The sequence below is a fragment of the Pempheris klunzingeri genome, chromosome 6 (assembly GCF_042242105.1).
Source record: "Pempheris klunzingeri isolate RE-2024b chromosome 6, fPemKlu1.hap1, whole genome shotgun sequence".
NCBI lineage: Eukaryota > Metazoa > Chordata > Actinopteri > Acropomatiformes > Pempheridae > Pempheris > Pempheris klunzingeri.
This window is the reverse complement of record NC_092017.1, coordinates 16,683,535-16,704,152: the sequence shown is the minus strand read 5'-3', so window position 1 is coordinate 16,704,152 and position 20,618 is coordinate 16,683,535. Positions and strand designations below refer to the sequence as shown.

The 20,618-nt window shown below is 39.9% G+C and overlaps 1 protein-coding gene across 1 annotated transcript in view; it reads right to left on the bottom strand.

Annotated features, from left to right (window-relative positions):
* Positions 1–4,982: 4,982 nt before the first annotated feature.
* xxylt1 (xyloside xylosyltransferase 1) overlaps positions 4,983–20,618 on the bottom strand; it is a 28,441-nt gene continuing 12,805 nt past the window's right edge. The window contains exons 4-5 of the mRNA XM_070831566.1: positions 15,132–15,264; positions 4,983–6,308 (exon numbers count right to left, since the gene is read on the bottom strand). Coding sequence (XP_070687667.1) covers positions 5,912–6,308; positions 15,132–15,264 — 530 coding nt within the window. The 3' untranslated portion in view covers positions 4,983–5,911. The remainder of the gene's footprint in view (positions 6,309–15,131; positions 15,265–20,618) is intronic.

The following is a 20,618-nucleotide window of genomic DNA, read 5'->3' as shown; positions in this document are numbered from 1 at the left end:
GGTGTGTGTGTGTGTGTGTGTGTGTGTACACAGTCTAGAATGGTCATGTTGTGCTGTAAACAAACATTAGCGATCAGTTTTCAAAATGTGACCGAAAATTTCCAAGCCCGATGGAAATGGCCAGCGAGTGAGTAGCTGGTACACATGCCACTCTTTAAGTTTAATGTTTTTATCTCCTCTAAATAACAAAATGCAGTAGAGTTAGTGTGAGAGGCTTATGTATGTAACAATCCTGATGTGAAAACTCTTCATAATACAACATGAAATAAAGAGATCATTATCCACTTCAACCAGTACAGAGACAGGTCTGGACCAGGATGTGTTTAGCTGAGGTTAGCACAAAGACTGGAAACAGGGGAAACAGCTTGCTTCCAGTTATGAAAAATCCTTCCAGTTACTTTGAAATAGTTATGTTGTGTCTCGATAGAAAGCAATAAATGTCTTCATACGGGGAGCCCTGGTGCTCAAGGGGTCAAGGCAGCCATGAACCACAACGTTCTTGCTTGGAGACTGAAGTTGCATGCCACTTTCCATCTCTCTACTTTACTATCTAATAAAGACATGAAAATGCCCAGGAATACTTAAGAAACACTAAGACTAGCTAATTATTTGTTAAACTGTGTCTCAGATCAGCTTTGTAGTTATTTGAAAGCACTGAAGACACATAACTGATATTAATATCAATGATTTAATCTGACCCTGGGCGAAGCAGCAACCAAGAATACCTCTCAAAATGCTCTTTTTAGTTTAAAAAATATTTCTGGACACAGTAAGAGAGAGGAAAATAGAGTGCAGAATAAACACCAACTCAAACAGTGAAGTGAGCGATGTGTACAGATGGATGATGATGTGGAGCGTTAAAGTGGGCAGACTGCCCACTATCTGTGGGAGTGGGTGGTGGTGGGAGACAAAAGAGGCACAGAGTAAAAGTAAGAGAGAGAGAGAGAGAGGGTGGAGGAGCCCTCAGGAAAATACTAGCCTACATTTTGTCTACTGGAGCACTGTGTCAGCTGCACACACACACACACATTTACAAAGAACAGGCACATATCAAAACATACTGTCAAAAATTAAGTTGAGCTCCTGTCAGGTTGATGTTTTTCAGAACCAGAGAAGGCAATATATTTTGGATTTAGAGTGGCAATCTGTGGGATTTCATTTCCTCTTTCTGCCAAAGCTGCTTTCAACAAGAGTGAGCAGAGGTATTTGTTATTGTGTCACTGTATGTTATCATGCTCGTTTTTATTTTTATTTTTATCAAACACTGATGGTGTGAACACTGAGAAGAAAATAGTTTGATATACTCAGTGAATGTACCGGTGTCAAGAGTTCCTTCAAAATGGATTTGAGGATCAGATCTAAAAGTAACGTAAACCTGCCCTGAAAATGTGTATGATGCATTAGTCAGTCCATCTATTTTTTGTCTCCAAAGAGTTCTTTCATCGATGCTATAGAATGGGTAGTGGATTAGCCAAGTTCAGGATTGTCAAATTGTCAGAACAGTCACAGCCAACAAGAAAGAGATTAAAGGTTTAAGAATTTTTTTTATCACCAGGGGGAGAAACTTAATGTTGTGTCTACACCGTCTGCTAGCAGTATTTAAGTAAAGTTCTAGCATGTTAAAAGCAAGACGCTGTCAGAAACACATAGAACATGAAGTGAGAATAAAATATATAGTAAAGTGTATTTCCAGTTTCCAGCTCTCATGGGAAGAGGCACCGAGAACTCTGACCAAGAGTGTGCACCGCCCAGTGGTTCACAGACAAAAACAAGGTCAGTAGGTCACTTGTTCAAACACCATTTTTGACTTGTTGCCATACACACAGGACTAGGCTCCTTCACATGTCTATGCTGTTCACTCTGTGTGCATGTCTGTAGGAGTATATTCATGTGATGTGCTGAATATGGTGCTGATTTACTGAGTTATCTGTGATTAACAGCTATAGATTCTGCAGTTAATTTGTCTTCATTTCACTGTCGGCCTGTAGGAAACTGAGCTGCACAGAAACACTCAGCCTCTCACTGAGGTCTAGATTGAACTGTTGCTGTTTCTTGGCTGAGACATCAATGCTGCTGATGTATCAGATCTATCTCAGCCTGCTGTGTCTGCTGCTCGCCCTACAGGTAAATGTGCTTGTCGATTTGGCGATGAATTCAGGCCGAGGGATTTTAGAAATCACAGCTCACTAATGGGCTACATAGCCTTAAGGTATTATGCCTAACAGAATATAATTTCATTAGTGTAGGAGCTGTAATACAAGGCCAAGCAGCAGACCTTCGACACTTTGTTAATGGTGCAATCAATTTCTGCAATATGGGAGAGACAGTTGAAACAGCTGCTTTTTTTACATGTGCGAAATTGTCTAAAAATGCATACATTATAGTGCCTGTTGCTCAAGAAAAGATTTAAAAGAGGGTCAATGTTACAAGACCATGTGAACCAACAGATCAGATGTCTGTAGATGTCGGTTGTTTGCCACTGTGGTCTGTAAAATGTCACTCTAAGCCAAATATTTATTTCCACAGTGTTTGAGATTTATAAAACAGGACCAAGCATACATGCGACTTTTAAAAAAAATCTGACAAACAATGCATTTGTACATTTTACTTTAGAGTTTTATGTGTCTGGCTCCAGGACATTCTTCAGAGAACCAATATGGTTTAGTTAGAGACAAAGTTTCAGAGGTTTGAGGTGTAAATTGGTGTAAATTTGATGTCAGCACATTCAGGGGTCAAAACTGATGAGCGGAGGGGTTTTTTTCTGTCCACGGACTGTTAGCTGTCTGTGCTGGCAGATGTGAGTGACAGAAGTAGGTCACGTCTAGCTCGTAGCAGACAAACAAGAACACGCTGGTTTGTACAATGACAAATGTGTGGCCACACCATTAACATTCATTTATTTTTCCGCCTCATTCTCACCCTGAAGTGACTAAGAGCATCCCCTTTTTCCACATGGACGGGGCTGATGACAGGCTCCCTGCTGAGCTGTTTAAGTACTGATACAGGAACAAGAGTAAAAAGAACAAGTATGTGTGAATTGTCAGCTTCCGTAAAACAATAAAAACACATTAAAAAAAGGGTAAAATTATCACATAATTTATTTGGGTGAGCTGGAACACAAAATTTCAAAGTTCTGAAATAATGCAGAGACAAAAATCTGAACAAATATCTTCTATGAAAGGTCATTGAGTTTAAACATTCATTGAAATGAGCATTTAAAAAAATGTTTGGCTTCATCTAATGCTGCTCTCACATTAGCTCTTGTCATGCCATTAAAAGAAACCTGCCAAACGGAGTCTTTAACACTGACCACAGCAGCTTTCTAATCTGTCACTGAGGTTTCTCTGTGAGATATGGAACATTTATTTTGCGCTTATTAGCAAACATCTGTTAGCCCTTTAAAATCATAATTGCACATTCAACTTACTGATTGAGAAGAGTCATTTACCACTTTCACACTGAGGCAGTGAACTAGGAGAAGTGTCACCTGTTATTTATCAAGCTAAACTCGATCATTCTCACTGTACACCATCTTGACTGTACAGCTATTTTGAACATCCATTGTTATACACCGGAGTGTTTGAAAGGGTTAAATCATAAAGCTTGTTAACTTCATTTTACAGGTCTATAATTTCCTACTAATTTTAAACCAGATTCCTGGTCAGAGCTAAATGGATGTAATTTGACACTATCGTGAAAATAGAGAAAGTGTTTAATTGGTACATTTCCAATTACAATATCTATTAATTGCTACCATAACCTGTAGGTCAGTGCACAGCAGATTAGCTGAACACTCAAAATGGGAAAATTGTCTGCAGGCAAGAATACAATTCAGTACGTAATGATGAACATTGAATGAAGATTTACTTTGCTTTGATGTTTTTTTCAAGAAATTTTCTGACGTATGTTTTTTCCAGGAAACTTCACAGCAGCTTCTAGGAAAACAGTGACAGATTACACAGGAATTACAGCGAGGAATATTTGTAAGCTTGAAAAGGTGTCCAAGTGGAAATGTGAACAATGCATTGAATTAAGTATTATTTGAACGTAAAACTGCTGTGTCTGAAATCAGACATGGCGCCTGAGAACTGAAAGCCCTGAACTACAAACATAGATGTTCAAGGGCCAAAAAATGAATAAATGCAGTAAAGTTAAAAAAAATTATGATAAAGCATGTGTTTTAAGTTGTATAGTGCAAACAGGAACTGAGATTGGTTATTGAAGTTATTTTCCAAAATCTATGGAGGCTTAGGAGTGTAGTTCTGAAAGAGGCAGAAAAAAAATATCGATCAGCTTCAGTGCGAGTTCAAGGAAAGCTTATTGATTTGGAATGTTGTTTCTCAAGAGTCTTCAGTAGCCTTTGTCTGAATTCAGTGACGCATTCAGCTGCTTCACTCTCGCTGTGTGTATGTGTGTGCTAAAGTGTGCATCACCTCAGACAATTTCCTGACTGATGAATATTGAGTGTTGACATTTCTTTGAAACAGAGTGTCAGTTCAGTGAACACAGCAAGAAAACTCGAAAGTGGGTCAGTGTCTGCAGTCACGTTTCCGGCCACTTCGCCCCTTCTAAAACGTGAGTATGGCCTTGGCCCTACTGCAAACTACAGGCATCAGTGCCATCATTGTTAACCATCATCTCCCTGATGCCTCCTCCACCCAGCGATGTGATTGTTTCACATCTTCCTTGCTGCAGAGAGACGTGTTTGAAAGGATAGTATGTTGTGCCGTACGCCCACATGGCTGCAGAAAGATGTTCACTGGTGTTAAACTCTCCCGTTCTTCTACATACCACAAAGGTGAATGGCACCAGATTAGCTCTCCCCTGCTGCAGTGGTGTGGGAGCTGGGTGAACTTTGACCACTGATGGAAAGCTTGAGGGAGGGAGGTGGAAAAGGGAGACTCTTTTTGCTTGCAGATGTCAATTACCCATATATTCATTGCAGATACATACAACTTAAAAAACTCTGATGTAAACAATGCATCTGCACATTTTAGTCATGAATCTACGCAGTTTTATGCATTTGGCCGAAGGACATTTTCAAAGAAGAAATATGAAAAGATTGCAGACAAAGTTTCAGTGGTTTGCAGTGTAAATTGTTCTTTTTTAATGTCAGCACATTCAGGGGTCAAGGCTGATGGACGGTGTTTTTTCGGTCCATGGACTGTTAGATGACTGTACTGGCAGATGTGAGTGACAGAAATAGGTCACATCTAGCATGTAGAGACACTTTGTTTGCCAATTACCACATTTGGTGAGCCTATATTCATTGCAGATAACATTTGGTAACGATATGAATTCCTTGTGAATCATCAGCTCAACATACAGTCACTTACACCACCGTGTAATGGACAACAGTCATAGATTCTCCTCAAATACCCTCTGCAAATATAAAAAAAATTATTGAAATTAGCTAATACATTAGCAAAAATTACTCATTAGCAAAAAAGTAGAACCATTGCTACAATAGAATAAGACGTCCTCCAGCAGGGCGCTTCATAGGCCAATCAAATAACATGAACGCCGTCATTTTTACTGCTAGGCCTTCAAATTAATGGATCCGTTACTCAACTAAGCTCCATAAATCACATTTCTTCTTTTCGTCATTCCAGTACCTGACGAAACACACCCCACTATTACATTGTTGTGAAGCAGGGCTATTTTCTTTCAACCTGAATGCCAACATTTATCCTAAAATGAGACAAATGAGCACCATATTTGTGGCCACTTTGTATGGGCAGGCCCTTCAGTAGCCCCTTGACCAGCAGGGGGCAGAGTCTGTGACAGTGGTCAAGAAAAGAAACTGCCATTAGAATTACAATCCGCCCTCTCCAAAAAGCAGGACAAATATTTCCTGTACTGTAGGAGTCATAGACTCCTTTTTAATCCAATCATCAGTCCAGTGCATGCATCAGTCATCTGGTATACGCGTGTTACAGTTCCCGTGGTAGATATAGACGGGTCCACCACAGCGATAATACAACTGAAACACGTCTCCGTATCCATGGTCCCTCCACCATGTGCACAGCTGGCGGTTCCAACCACAAGCCAGGGAATAAAACAGTTCAGGATGCTCCATGCCTATCATGGTGAAGAAGTCCTGGTCTCCCAGGTGGCCCCTGAAGCGATACTGGTCTGCTAGTTTGGCCACATTGCTAGGCTCCAACAACTGGTTGTAGAGAGCTGAGGCCCTCATGGCTCCTAGGTCCAATAGCATCACGCCACTATTGAAGCCTGGGAGGCCGTCAGGAGGAGGTTCACCTACTCTGGTCTGAGGATTCTCCTTACGATACTGCCAGAAAGTGTGCCTGAAGAAAGAAGGAAAGAGGTTTACATGACAATGAAGATGGGAAATGCAATATTTTGAATTTCAGTTGATACATTGGATTTGTAGCAGTAAGAGCCCTAAATCTGTGCAGAGGTACGATGACATCTCTTGAATAACTTGACCAATTGAGTTAGCAAGCTCTCTAATGTGCAGGTTAGCTCCCCAGTCACAGTAACTTGCCGACAAATACTGGTCAGGCTTCCAGCACCATCTATTATATCGTGTCACTGGGCACTACGGCTGACGCAACGGGACCCGCGGTAATAGAATTGGACCTCACCTTGACTCGATTAACCATAACAAAACATGGACCCCGACCTGTATGGGTCCCGGCTCTGGTCTCAGATCCTCTGGTTTGGGTAGACCCTTGAAGACCTTTAGCACAAAGGTCTGGAACCATGTGTAACACATCCGTCTATGAAATCACCTTGTGTGTTGGTGATTACAAAGTATTTTTCTGTATCTGAACTTCGTCCTCTCCAGAGTCAAGAACTTGTACACTCCCAGTGAAATGTCTCACTCATATGTATGTTTGGGCTGTTGCACATTTAGACAAGTGCGAGTCCACTCTGTTTCGGGTCGTGTCTGCTGAACAAACAGCACTGTGGCCAAAAACAGGAAGAGAGCTGGTTCAGGAGAGTCAGAGCATGTTGGAGTGCCAGAGGCTTGTGCCAACTCAGCACCCTGTTCTGCCAACATACCGACGCTAAAGTAGCTAAATGACACACAGGGGGCCATTCAACAAGCATTTCTATGCAGTTACACCCCAACGTATGATTATTCAATTGAGTTCATTATTCCGGTTTTAACATTTATTGTATTCATAAAATGAATACTAAAGTGTTACCACTTTTACCACATCTAAAATACTGGAATGCAAAGAAATAATGCAATGGAACTAACAGAAATATGGGAGTAAAACTAACTGGTAAAACTAAACTGGGACCAGATGTTAAAGTACACTGGGCTACAGGAGAGCAGCTACACTTGTCAGAAGTAGAGTTGTGAGAATGTGAAAGAGGGAAGCATAAGTTCAGTTCAATTACTTAAGCTGGGACAGCTTCCACTAAAACAGAAGACCCCCCCCCCCGTTAGGAGTGTTTGTTTGCCCTTTCAACCCCTGATTTATGAGTATGTACGAGTTATTTATCTCATCTCTCAGGAGGAACAGACAAAACCCATACTGGATGAACAAGAAACTCATAAAAGTCTTGTCGACAGCTGTCATTTTCTTACTACAGTACTTTCATTTTGCTGTGGTTTTCATACTTCTAGCAAGTCTATGGAGACCACTGGTGTCTCTGCTGTGGGTGTACTATTTTTATTTTTTTTTTTTGGAGTGAAGTGTTTGCTTCAAGAAAGTACAAAATGTCCTTTTCCGTATACTGACTAACAGCTGGTGCAATGATCTTTCATTTCTGCCGAACACGTGAATGAATGGCAAATGTACCCTTTCTTGCATGCCTGCGTACACGCACACACTTTGCATAGTACTGAGATTATTCTTAGCATTGGCTGAGAAACCTACAGTAGATAAAATATTAATGGCAAAATGTGTTGGCTTAAAACACTTGGGGATAGGAGACAAAGCTGTTGCTTTCCTTTAAGTCATGCTAATAAATTGATGAAATTTATAATCAGCTGAGCTCTTCCTGCTCTGTTGGTGCAGCTAAACGCATGTGGGAAAATTGGTTAGAGCAATTATGCTTCATATTGTAGAAGATACCTCTCTCTCTCTCTCTCTCTCTCTCTCTCTCTCTCTCTCTTTCGCTCTCTCTCTCTCTGCATTTTAATCAAATCTAGTGGGAGAAGCAGATTCTCTGAGTCACGCTTTGATATTATTACTGACCTATATTCAGCAGCCGTAGCTTGTCCGCACAGTTTCAAACAGTCTGTTGGTTTGGTAGCAGGGGACTTGTGGCCCCTGTGGACCATTTATCATTTGTAAAGACATACACTGGGTCTACGTGCGCAGAGACACATGCAGGGCGAGCACATTCAGTGAGGGAACATTCTGCTGTTTTGACATAAGAATGCACTAAGTGGAACATACTGCATTTGCTTAAGTCATGATGGCCATAAGAGAAGAGATATGTGCAACAGGTTTTTGGTGCCCTTAGGCTAATTTTGTTACTGCTGGACTGAGCCAGCTGGCTTTTCCCCCTTGTTTCCAGCCTTGGTGATAGGCTAAGCTAACCTGCTGCTGGCCGACAAATCTAGTATCAATGTTTTCACCGAGCTCTCTGCAAGAAAGTGGAATATTGGAAACATACAGTAACTACAAGCGACTATCATGTAAACTTAAACTTTTGTAAGGGACGTGGATGTTTGTGTCTGTGCATGAACGGATATAATAAAGGAGTAACAGTGAACATGAACATCAATTCACTGTTTTCAGTGATAATAAATAGTAATAAGACAAAGTATCCTCTTTTATCCACATGGCACGATAAAACATCACGACATTAGATATTTTCTCAACGGCCGATGACATATAATGAATTTTAAATGCAAAAATTCTAAAAAAGATGTTAGTCCAACCGTTGATGCACAAATTAAAATATATAATAGTTAAACTTTCTTTTTTGATCAGGCAGGTAATCAGAAGAAAACTATACTTTTTATGATGTCAATACACCAGCAACTTAAAATATGCATAAAAATATTTCCAGTCAAGTTCTTGCATAAATGACATCAGGAACCACTTACAGAAGAACTCCAGGCTTCATGCACAAAGGCATGTGTTTACAATTACTAGCTTAAATACATCCCTCTCTCATATCAAATACCTCGGTATCGTTTTATCCCCATTTCGAAGCACAAAAATACTTGGAAAGAGTTTGGCAGCATTACATAACAACTTGCGTGCTTATGTAAAACACATGAACTAACTTAAATATATAAAGTATATGTGTTGCTAAACTCAATTATCAAACTGCACATCAGTTATGTCTTTTCTAAATGCAGTTTCTCTTGCTTTAGTCCTTGATGAAAGTGGTCAATTTCAGTCTTGATTCGTTTGAGATTTGAATACAGAATGGGTCTGTTCTGTAAGTTTTTTCTGCCCCTTTGTAACAGTACAATCACACCAGTCTCCGTCAATCTACACACAATTCCCTCTTAGCTTAGATCAGTGCACCTACAATTTCTCCTGCTCTGCTAGTTCACAGCTCCATCGTCTCCTGCCTCCAGTTTTCACTGCCAACCTTTCACGTCTCTCTCACTCGCGAGAAAATGGAAAGCATTAGCAGGCAACGGGGACATTCTGTGCTGCTATCCCATCCAAACGTGTCCACAGAACAAGAAACAGCCGGCTCTCGGAGAGCTGCGCAAAACACTCGCTGACAGAAGGGAGTCTGGTTCTGAGGTACATAAATGAAAAGTCTGGTGCTTTTCATCACAGGGTAGTTTGGCAATGAGTAAAAAGATTGTGAAGGTGCAATCTCTTCAAGAAACATATCTACTACTTCAATCAGAACAAAGACAGTGAGAGAGCGAAAACACTAGTTAATACTAGTAAAAAAACAAGTTTGTGACCATCACAAAATGATTTCACATTGAACATTTTATTTAATCCTGGAGCAAAAACTGCGAATCCACGGGATGTATCACAACATAGAGACTCAATCCACAAAGCATTAAGAGAGTGACTTCCTTCTTGCTACTGTCTCTCATTATGTGTGTGCTGTGACACTCACGTAAGTGGGTCTTGTCTCTTGGGTTTAAAAACATTACAAATGCAGCTGCAGTGAAAAGACATGGGGCATTTTTTCCAATAATGAACTTTACAGTGGCAGGATGTGCTCAAAATGCGGCTGGTGGGAGGATGCGTCCTCCTGCATAATGCTCTGTCCATTAACCAGAAAACAGAGTGGGAGCTGAGAGCCCTCTCCACTCAACACAGGAAAACACTCCATTGGAGAGGATGCACACAATGCATCGCTAATACCAAGTTACAAAATTTTAATATTTCAAGGTCCACTGAGCACGGGCTAATGGCCAACAAGCCACCACACTGGGCTTATAAGCTGGTAGCAGATTTGTTTCTCTAATGTTCACTCTGGCTGGATGATTAGCTAAAGAAAACACTTGATAGCCTGGCAGTGCAACCATGCTACTTTGTTGTGGTCTGCAGTGAAGCTGTAGTGAATTTCATGCAGACTCTCAAACTGCTTTGAATAAAGGCAAACCCTGATCATAAGTCCTGTTTTCCCCACTACTTCTGGCTCAAGGATAGCATCCATGGCCGCGTCCATAAAGTCCGTTCTCGTGCAAAGTGAAACATGAACTACTTCCCCTAAAGCATAATGTAGAAATCCCACATTTGTCTTGCTCTTCTCTTGTCCACATACATGTTCTCATGCTCTTAGAAGCAGCAAAAAACAATTTCTTTGGCTGCAATAATGTTATGAGAAGTTCATCATGTGAAATTCCAGTACATCTTTAATTTTATCTGCGTGACAGATGATTCAGTTCCCGGTTCTGTTGATGTTGGAAGACGCTTTCAACTAATTTTTACATGTCAGGACATTTTGTTTTTATGTAATTGTCTAGTAATTTTACAAAATAAATGAAAGCATGTTTGTCAAGTATGCCTACAGGGTCAGTACTGTTGATGTCAATACAATATATCATTTTACATGGAACGCTTGGATTTGTATGCAGAGGTTGCACCTGACATGACCAGTCACCACATGAACAAACAAAAAAAAAAAATCTGACAACTACTGACTAAGTGGATAACAATATCCACAAGATTCTCAGTGACGTAAACCCCCAACTCCTGTCAACACATTTTAAATTTCCTTTTGAGACAGGAGAAGAAAAATCACTTGCTAGTACTGGAATGTGCATCTAAATTTCGAATAACTTGTCCTTCATAACACTGCAAGCTCTGGACTCTCACACAACAAGACGTCCTGAACTGGCCGACAAAGACAGAGAATCAGCTGTAATAGTTTGTGTGAAAGTTCACATCCCTTAAATTGCAACCAGTCAGGCTTCGCATGCTAAGAGGCACGATCTCCTGCTATCGTGCTGTGTGTTTTAAAGGAGTGCGTCCGGGAACAACATTAGCAGGGGATTCCCAGGGTCAGTAACCCATTGAGCCAGTGCAGTGGTGGGGCAGAGATACAGATCTGTTTGGAGATGGTGGTGCCAACTGGAGCCCGGCAGGAAAACTACAACTCCACTTCTAAAGCTACTCATGCAGAAAACTGACATCAGTACTTACAGTTATGCAGACTAAGCTTTACTGTCTCATACGCACACACAAATATTACCTTTCCACTGATGACATGCCTATTTCCCAGCTTCAGTCCAGATCTAAATCCCTTAATATTGGGTATCTGCTGATTCTAAGTCTCATCTGAGACTTATATTTATGTAAATGTTGATTAAACGTGTGTCTGACACATTGAAATAATAGCTGTAGCCTAGCGTTTTGCTCCACTGACTGGAGGTCCTGGTTAAAGACTATAAACTATGAGCTTAAATATTAAGTTTATTTTTAAGTTTAACAGGAGGAATGAGACAACTGAAGCTAAAGAGAGAGGCATCGCCGTTGGAGTTGTTGGAACTACTAAAAACTCAGTCCACTTGCAGTCGGACAGTGGTGTAACACAGCGGAGGTCATTCCCACACAAACAACAGACACCGGCTGAAAGCACAAACCTGGCAACAGATATGTTTAATTTGTCCTGTTATTAAATTACTCACAGAACTATCGTTGATGTGATGTGCTGCTGGCGACGTTTGTCAATTCAACTGATGAAAGCAGCAGTAGTCCTGGCTAAATAGGAGAGGCTGCTACCTGAATGTTTCTTACATTGCTACTCTTTGCTAATAATAATGCTGCAACGGCAGATGTGGATAAAATTCAGTAGAGTAAAGAAAGGACGGGAATTTGATTTGGTTTATTTTAGCCAATACCAGACCGGTTCAATTTGCCCTGATACTGATCCTTGGGATCGGCACAGGACATCTGAGATCCCCTTTCACAAGGAAGTCATAAGATGTGAGTGTGCATAAATCTTAAGAAAGAGTGTTATCAATATCTTATTTGTACACTCAGTATCACATGCTGCAATGAAGCCATAACGCCTGGTGGCAATTGTTAAAAAATATATATGAGAAAAACGTACACATTTGCATGCACATAAGATGAAATATGAGTAAAAGTTGACCTCTAATTAAAGTACAATGTTCTTATCGAATGATTCATTCACACACTGTCTTCAAAACCCTGGAGGAAACCACCTGGCTGTATGTTTATCCCACTAAGCAGCTGCTACATGAAACATCCCACCTGACCTTGCCTCGTGTAGTCTTGCCACACACACACACACACACACACACACACACACACACACACACACACACACACACACACACACACACACACACACACACACACACTCACACACTCACACACACACACTCACACACACACACACACACACACACACACACACACACACACACGTCCTGTTTTGATGCCATGTCTGGGTGGAAAACAGTGAAGTAGTCTAAACGGACCAGGCATGTTTGTTTTACTATCTTGGAGAGGAACGGAAAAATCAGCCGAGGAACAAAGAGCTTGAAAGTCTGCGTCCCTTGTGTACGTGCACACACATGGACGTACACGTACACACACACACACGCACACACACACAGAATTCACTGCCATAAATATGAATAACAGCTGGTGTTATTATTAAGTGGTTTGTGCGTATCTTCATTATCTTAATCAGAATCGAATAGGAAAGGAAATGTGTTATGGATAAGATCAAAAGTTGCTCTGTGCTCATTCACCAAAAAAAACTTCCCAGTCTGATATGGACAGATGTGAGTATGTGGGTCTAAGAATCCAACTAAGCACTTGACGCTTGTTGTGACTCTTCCACACAGATCCTCCCAGCGTGCACACAGGTATTAGTTTTATTTCTAGAGGATAAAAACAATGGTCTGAGGAGGCGGCGTATTCTTCCTTTTGAACTGGAGAGCAGGGCTAAGGATGAGAGGAGGGAGGAGTTATGTCTAAGGGCTCTGCAGAGCCACAACAGGGCACTGTAATCTAAAGTCAAAGTGGGTTCAACAAGCTTACTTGATTTATGTCAAGTTCCCAATGAAATAACACCAGTTAGAGGAGGTTGTACGGATCCTATCAGTGTGTTTGTCAGTTCTGAGGATGAGCAGATTGTTCATTTACTCCAGACAGGTCTGACAAGAGGAGAGGCAGACACATCTGAATCACAAACACAAAACATTCCCTGACAAGAAGAATGTCTCTGCTTAGATTCTGCCAAATCCTCAATTATTCATCTGGCAGGGAAACAACACATCATGCTGTCAGTGATCCATGATAGCAGCTATAAAGTCACAGTTGCAGCACTAACTTGCAGCACTGGCTCTAGAGGTCAGGTAAAATGATGGTTCTCAGCAGTTTGTGGTTTGTGGCTGATTTTGCACAATGGTAATTACCTTATGATTCATGATAGCATGTCAACATATTGTTTAATCTTTACCAGAGATACTCTACAACCTCCCATCATCGTATTTGAGGAGGATCTGATAATTTCCTATCTTCCTATCCTAATCCCTATTCTTATCCCATTTTCGCTTTTATCATGTGCTGTTACTGAAACACATTTTATATGAGTTTCTCCATGTCTTTCACTTTGAGTGGAAACTAAAGGATATTTTACAGCGTAACATTTCATTTTTATCATGACAATTCTGGACTAACAATTTATTACATGGATCATCAGAATGGCCACAGATTGTTTCTGCTAAATGTTGCCTTACAATCTTTTAATTTTTGCTTGTGGTTCGGACACGACAGACTGATAACACTGCTGAGGTTCCTGTGAATCAGAGTCTGTAAGAGAGGCTTCTGATGTTCTTTCTCACTTAGAAACTGTAAGTGAAAATAACTGTGAATTTGCAAGTGAGGCCCAGAAAACTGAAATCCATCTGGGGTCAACAAGAGCGAGCAACATTACTGTGGTGTCTTTTAACCCAATAATGAAAAAGAGATATGAGGTAAAACAAAGGATGTTGCTGATGTGGCTGGTCTCCCTAAAACCATGCATATGTATAATATATATTATAAATGTATAATATATGTATACGTGAACATTGGAAAATAAACTTCATACCAAGAGATCTTCTTATCATCTAAACATTTTTGAAACAAAACATTTTGATGATCTTTCCAACTTTAAACAGTATTCGGCATGGACCAGCTCATAGGAAAGATACACTGAGTGACCAAAACAAGAGCACAATGTCATCAGTTTACGTTTCAGTCGGTTATTAAAATTCAAATTTATGAATGAAATCAGGATACGTCTGTCCAAAGAGAAAGGAAACATGACTAAGAATCTAACAAAGCAAAACATACATGATGGCTTTTGATCAATTGCCCCATTTAATGTCTCCATCTAAGACCAGGGAGCAGGTCATTCACTTCACACTCCTAAACTAGACTTCTGGTTGGACACATTTTTATCACAAAAGTGAAGATGTCTTCTAGTTGAGAGGCAAAACCTAAAAGTATGGACTTTTATAATTGTAGCCGGAGAGCATCTTGACACTGAGTGGATTCTTAAAAGCTGAGACACCAAAATGAAAGCAGAGGCTCGTACTCATGTGCATTTTAACATTTGACAAGTAATACATTTCAAAGCGATGAACTGGCACAGTGCTCTCTGTTTCGGCTGACACTAATATATTGCAGACTTTTAGCGCTTTTGTATAGCCCTGACTATTTTGCATTAATAAAAGCTGGCACACTGCCTACCTGTAGACTGGCTGCATCTCTCTGGTGATGCCTATCACTGCTCCAGGAGGAAAACTGTCAAATTCTTGGAAAAGGTCCCTGATGTTGGTCCTGTATTTGAGATCCAGGTCTAGCTGCAGTATGCGTGTCAGATCTGAAAGAAGAATAAAACACATTGATAAGGCATCAAAAATACACATGAATGTTATTTTAAACATGCAATACTATCGAGTTTCTCTGACCACCAGCACATCACCCAGTGACTGACTGCCTGTCTAATCACTTCCAGGAATACAGAGTTAGAGGAAATAAGAGCAGACTCTGACAAGAGCCTAACACAATTAAATGATTGCCCTGCAGTGGCGTTAATAATTCTCTCCCTTGGAAATGTTGCCATTGACCTTAAAACACAAAATTGCATGAAAATGTCTATAAATTGAGACGATAAACATACTGAAAGTTGAGCTTGACAATAAAACTGTGTACAATGGACAGTCATGAGCATACATGCGGTAGATGGTTAACACTGTATCTTGTTTGTGGATGACACAGTAACAGCAGTATCCAGGATATTCAGGCCCTCATCTGTTCATTGTTTCAGCTTCCTATGTTTTTCTGGTTGGCATGGCGATGAAAGGATGGGAAATAATCAGGAATGGTGTGCCAGGGGCACAACGTGATTATTGGACTGATGAAAACACTTGACAGTTTAGGACGTACAGTCAAACGGCCTCTACACTGAGAGTAGTAAACATTTATTGACTATACAAAAGGCTGCTTTGACAACAACTGCTGAATTACAACCGGTGCTGGTGCAAACGATGAGGGTGCATAAAAATAATGAGCTTCATGGGTTGTCTGCATCATAAACCTTCAGAGCTCAATTCAACATGATTTCAGATCTGTTTCAGTTTCATCAAAGCCTTGTTGATATCCTGCAAGATAATTATAATTCTGGCAGCACAAAATGTGTACTACTATACAGGAGGAAATGTCATTTTTTTCCATTTGTGTTGCATCACCCATCCGGTAAGTGCACAGAAATATTAGAATGAAAATAAAGAGGCTGCATAAGAAAAATAATCTCCTGCCAGTTCAGCGTATGTGTAAACAAGGCAGAGTAAAATGAATTTCACCTTCATGGCAGCATATGAGCTGTCGTCTAATCTTGTTGCTTTTGTCCTATGTTTGTGATATACATCAATGTTACTTTAAAGTCATTACAAAAAATAGGTAAATGTGCCCAGCTTCTATACATTTAGACTCTTAAAAAAGTTGGCATTTGGTCCATAACCAACTTAAAACTGAACAACAATTTCAGATGTTTCATGCTGTCACTCATTACAGTTATTGTGCAGGATGCAGGTTTTATATATAATTGATTGAAACAAGTTAGGATAAATGAAAAATGCATCATCCCAATCATCAGTCCTAGTCTTTTGTCTACTGGGCTTAAAAATAGACAGGTGAAGTCCGACGCAGGACTGTACTCAAAAGAACACAGACGGACGACCTAGTTTTGATGAAAGGAAATCACAACTTTGGCCTCAGCAGAGCCCACTGAATTGCAAAACATTACACACAGCTGGACTACAAGTTTGTGCTGCAAAGATATCAGAGTGGGAGTTTCTGTTGAAACAAGTGATGGAAAAAGACGACTCAGCAACACAGCGGCGACCAGTTTTCTGTGCTCTCCAAACAAGGAAGCTGGAATCACAATGCCTTCATGTACTGTGGCAACACAGAGGGGCCAAGAGGAGTAATCTCCGAGTGGTCAACGCTGTTTGTTTGTACTAACGGGGCTTAACTAGTGGGAGTATAACAGGAAAGGCCCTTCAGTTGTTACAACATTGTAATGTGGTGGGTTTGATGTTAGATCAATGACTCGACATGACAAGTCCTGTGAAGGTGAAAGAGGGCTTTGTGGTGCAGCCTGTTTTGTCATATTATTGATTAAGATTTCACTAAAAATATGATTTTAATTGTATTACAATATTCTGTTGCTGCTTGTTTTACGTTCTCATGACAGCTGTGGTACAGCGTCAGCATTTTGTTTTTGGTCTTCGGTCTTTGGTCTCTTTATATTATAAATTCAATGTTTTCACCACTGCCTTAAAGCCATCACTCTCACCAGTATGAATGAAAAAGTAACTCAGATCCCAAACAATGGGGAAAAACACTGTTTTCAATCTGAATTCGTTTTGGTGCTTGTAAGTGTAGTGGGTAAGACGCTGTAATAAGCCGTGGTGCTCACAGTGCTCTTTGTTATCCAACTAAGCCCACTGCTTAAAAGTAGCATTTGTAAATTTAATGACAAACAGAAGCAGAAAGAGAAAATAATTATCTTTAACCTGGGGAAGACAGATTCTGATGTAGTTGTCAATTAGAGTATCAGTATTTGACAGCTTTCCTTGTTTACAGGAAGCTGTGTATCAGCCAGTTGTTTAGCCAGTGTACACATAAATCAAACATTTACGGAATTTGCAAGTATATTTCAAATGGGTGAGGGCTACAGGAGGCAGGACATGATGCAAGAGTACGCTGCAGTTGTAATTCTGTGTTTTAAGTGTTTACCAGAAACAAGACGTCTTATTTTTTTTAAGAAATCACAGGAAGTCCTCTCTCCCATTAGTGTTGACTTCAGGCCCAGTCAGAACTAAACTACTGTGGTTAAAACAAACGCCGGAGAACTACGTTAAACATGATAACTAACAATGTTACTGCGCTCTGAATATCTGTGTAGTTGGTTTTCCATCACTGAGCATGAACAAGTTTACCTCCAGGGCTTTCTGCCAGAAGGAGTTCAAGAAAACAGGTGACGTAGTCCAAAATCATGATGATGGTGATATTGATCATTCATTTTTACACACACACACACACACACACCATGTGTATGCAGGGTTAGGTTTGGGTTTAAGGTTACTTCCCAAGTTTATTGTGGATCAGAAACCGAAATGTACACGACCTTGAATCAGGTCACAAACACAACTTAAGCTTGGTTTTGAATCAAAATATTACCAGATAACAATATAAATTGGGCTTTATACTGAAAGAGCAGCTTTATTGGTTATGACTGAGTGTTATTTAAATGAAAGTTTTCCTGCCATACCTCCCCCCTTGTCCATCACTAATCATGCAGCCTCACTTTTAACTGTAACTAGGCACCCATGCTTGCAAGGATGAAATACAGACGATATGAAATCAAGGAAACTAAATGAACTTATAGAAACAGTAGAATGAGCTGTACACATATATCACTGTTTTATGTCAATAATCCTTTGTTCTTTTTACAGTATTTACAACAGCTGCTATTGTACGAAATGGATTATTAGAAATAAAGGGTTAAGTTAAAATCAATCTTGCCCTGGCGTGTGGGTGTTGTTAATTTATTGCAGGAATAATGCCGTTAGGGTGACTTAAAGCTCGCCTGAGGCTCTGGTCAGATCAGACAGTCCCATTTGACTGAATCTCAACTCAAAGCCAAAGCAACAAAACATCCCATTTTTTTCAGTGAGAAAGTGGGTCAACCTCATTAAGCCCTAATGTCGGTCCTGATGTGAGCACTTACAGCCTACATGTATGGGTCATTGTTTTCTGCTTTTACCAGCATTCACTGGAAACATCCTGCTTTTTTGAAAGGGATCATTTAATCCATTTTCACCCTCTTCGTTTCCATGCATCCAAATATTGATGGGTTTCCTGCTGCAAGAAAAAAAACTGTCAACTGCTGTCAGGAGTGCTAGTTTAAAAAACGCCTCTAGAAATATAAAGTAAAAACAAAAACACATTTCAGGTTTCAGAAAAATCACTAGTTAATTTTCAAATTAGAAAACAAGGGAAGGGTAGTTTTACTGGACTGCAAACCAAATTTAGACTTAATCAAATTATTGAAAATTACTAATAAAATTATACTGGCCAAAGACACACAGTAGTCAGTTCATGTTTTAACAAAACAATGAACAGATGATGAACTGCTGCAGATACATAAACAACAGTATGACAAATAAAGCAATGTGATTACAACTTTAGTTACCTCACCACGTTGGAATTGGTATTAAGTTTTAAATTTGTTTTTCTAAACTTTCCTTCATCTATTAATTTCATAGTTGTATATTAATTAATCCATGAGGAAGATTTGTTAGTTCTGTATTATTCACTTTGGAGAAACAGGGGAGGGGGATAGCAGGGATGCCTCCTGACCTTCTTTGTTTTAAAAAGGCCATACAGCGTGTGTTACGTTTCACCACAAAAGCAAATGTGTTTTCAGAGCTTCATCTTGGAATTTCACCAGATGGGAGGTGCTGTGAAACAAACTGCTTTTGAAAACGGTCAAAAGGCAAATGAAGATAGAACCTAAAAAATAAATCAGCCGTTTTGACATCCGCAGTGTAATTTTAGGCCTGCGTAACAACCGATTAGCTACAGCTTCACTTCCAGGTACCACCTGTCTTCACTTTAAGCAAAGCAATTCACACATTAGCAATGCTACTTCTGCCTTAGATGGAAAAAAAAGAGGTCGAGATCGTAGGAGAGACTCAAGTCCCAGCATGTTGAGACCTCTACGGGGGATACAATCCATGGAACAACTCTCCACGAAAAAAAACTGTGTTTCTTAGGAACAATTCATTACAACAGGTTTCCATTGTGCAACTATATTTCTCATCCTCCGAGGACAGACGGTGTGAAAATGGCATCACCTTTTTGAGCCACTTGTCTAATGACTGCTTTCATCACGGTATGTAAGCTTGATGAGTTCTCCTTAAAACTGTCACATATACAGTTTATCACGTTTATGTTTGAATGTCTCCCCTTGGGGTTACACTGCACTTACTCCATAAGACAGGCAAGCTCACACAATCAGTATTATAATATGTTATAATAGGGCTGGATACTGGCACTGATCTTCCAGTTCAATTCGATTCACAATGCCCATTATCCATTTGCTTTGATTCAATTCCATTTGATTCTTGATGATTCAGTCCCATCCTCAGATAAATGCCAATGTTGCATAAAGTTAGAATTTAGCCTGGAAATTGTGTAAACTGCACATTATGGGCTGTAAATGCATTTCCCTGTTAATAAACTGTGGACAAAGGTTTTATTTTCTTTGGCAAATGCAAGATGACAAAAACAGGACACGTGTATTTTTAGGCCTATATATGCAGCTGAGCGAGAAAAATAAGAGACCTGCACCACTCTCACAGACGTTATCATCACACTGTGTCTCAACTGTCTATAAAATGGAGACACTGAAAACTCTTCCTATGAAATCATAATGAATAAACAGTCATTTCTGACTGATCTTTAGTATCACTGATGTTGTGACATACACTTTGACAGCTGTTTTGTAATATAGTATCATGTGTTGAACAAATGTTTGTACAGTGAAACTACTGTCACTACAATCAAAATATGGTAATGGTATTGTACATGAAATGTGACGCCCCGACCCTCCTCTATCTACCTTCTTATATATATAAAAAAACAATGTTAAGTACAATGAGTTTG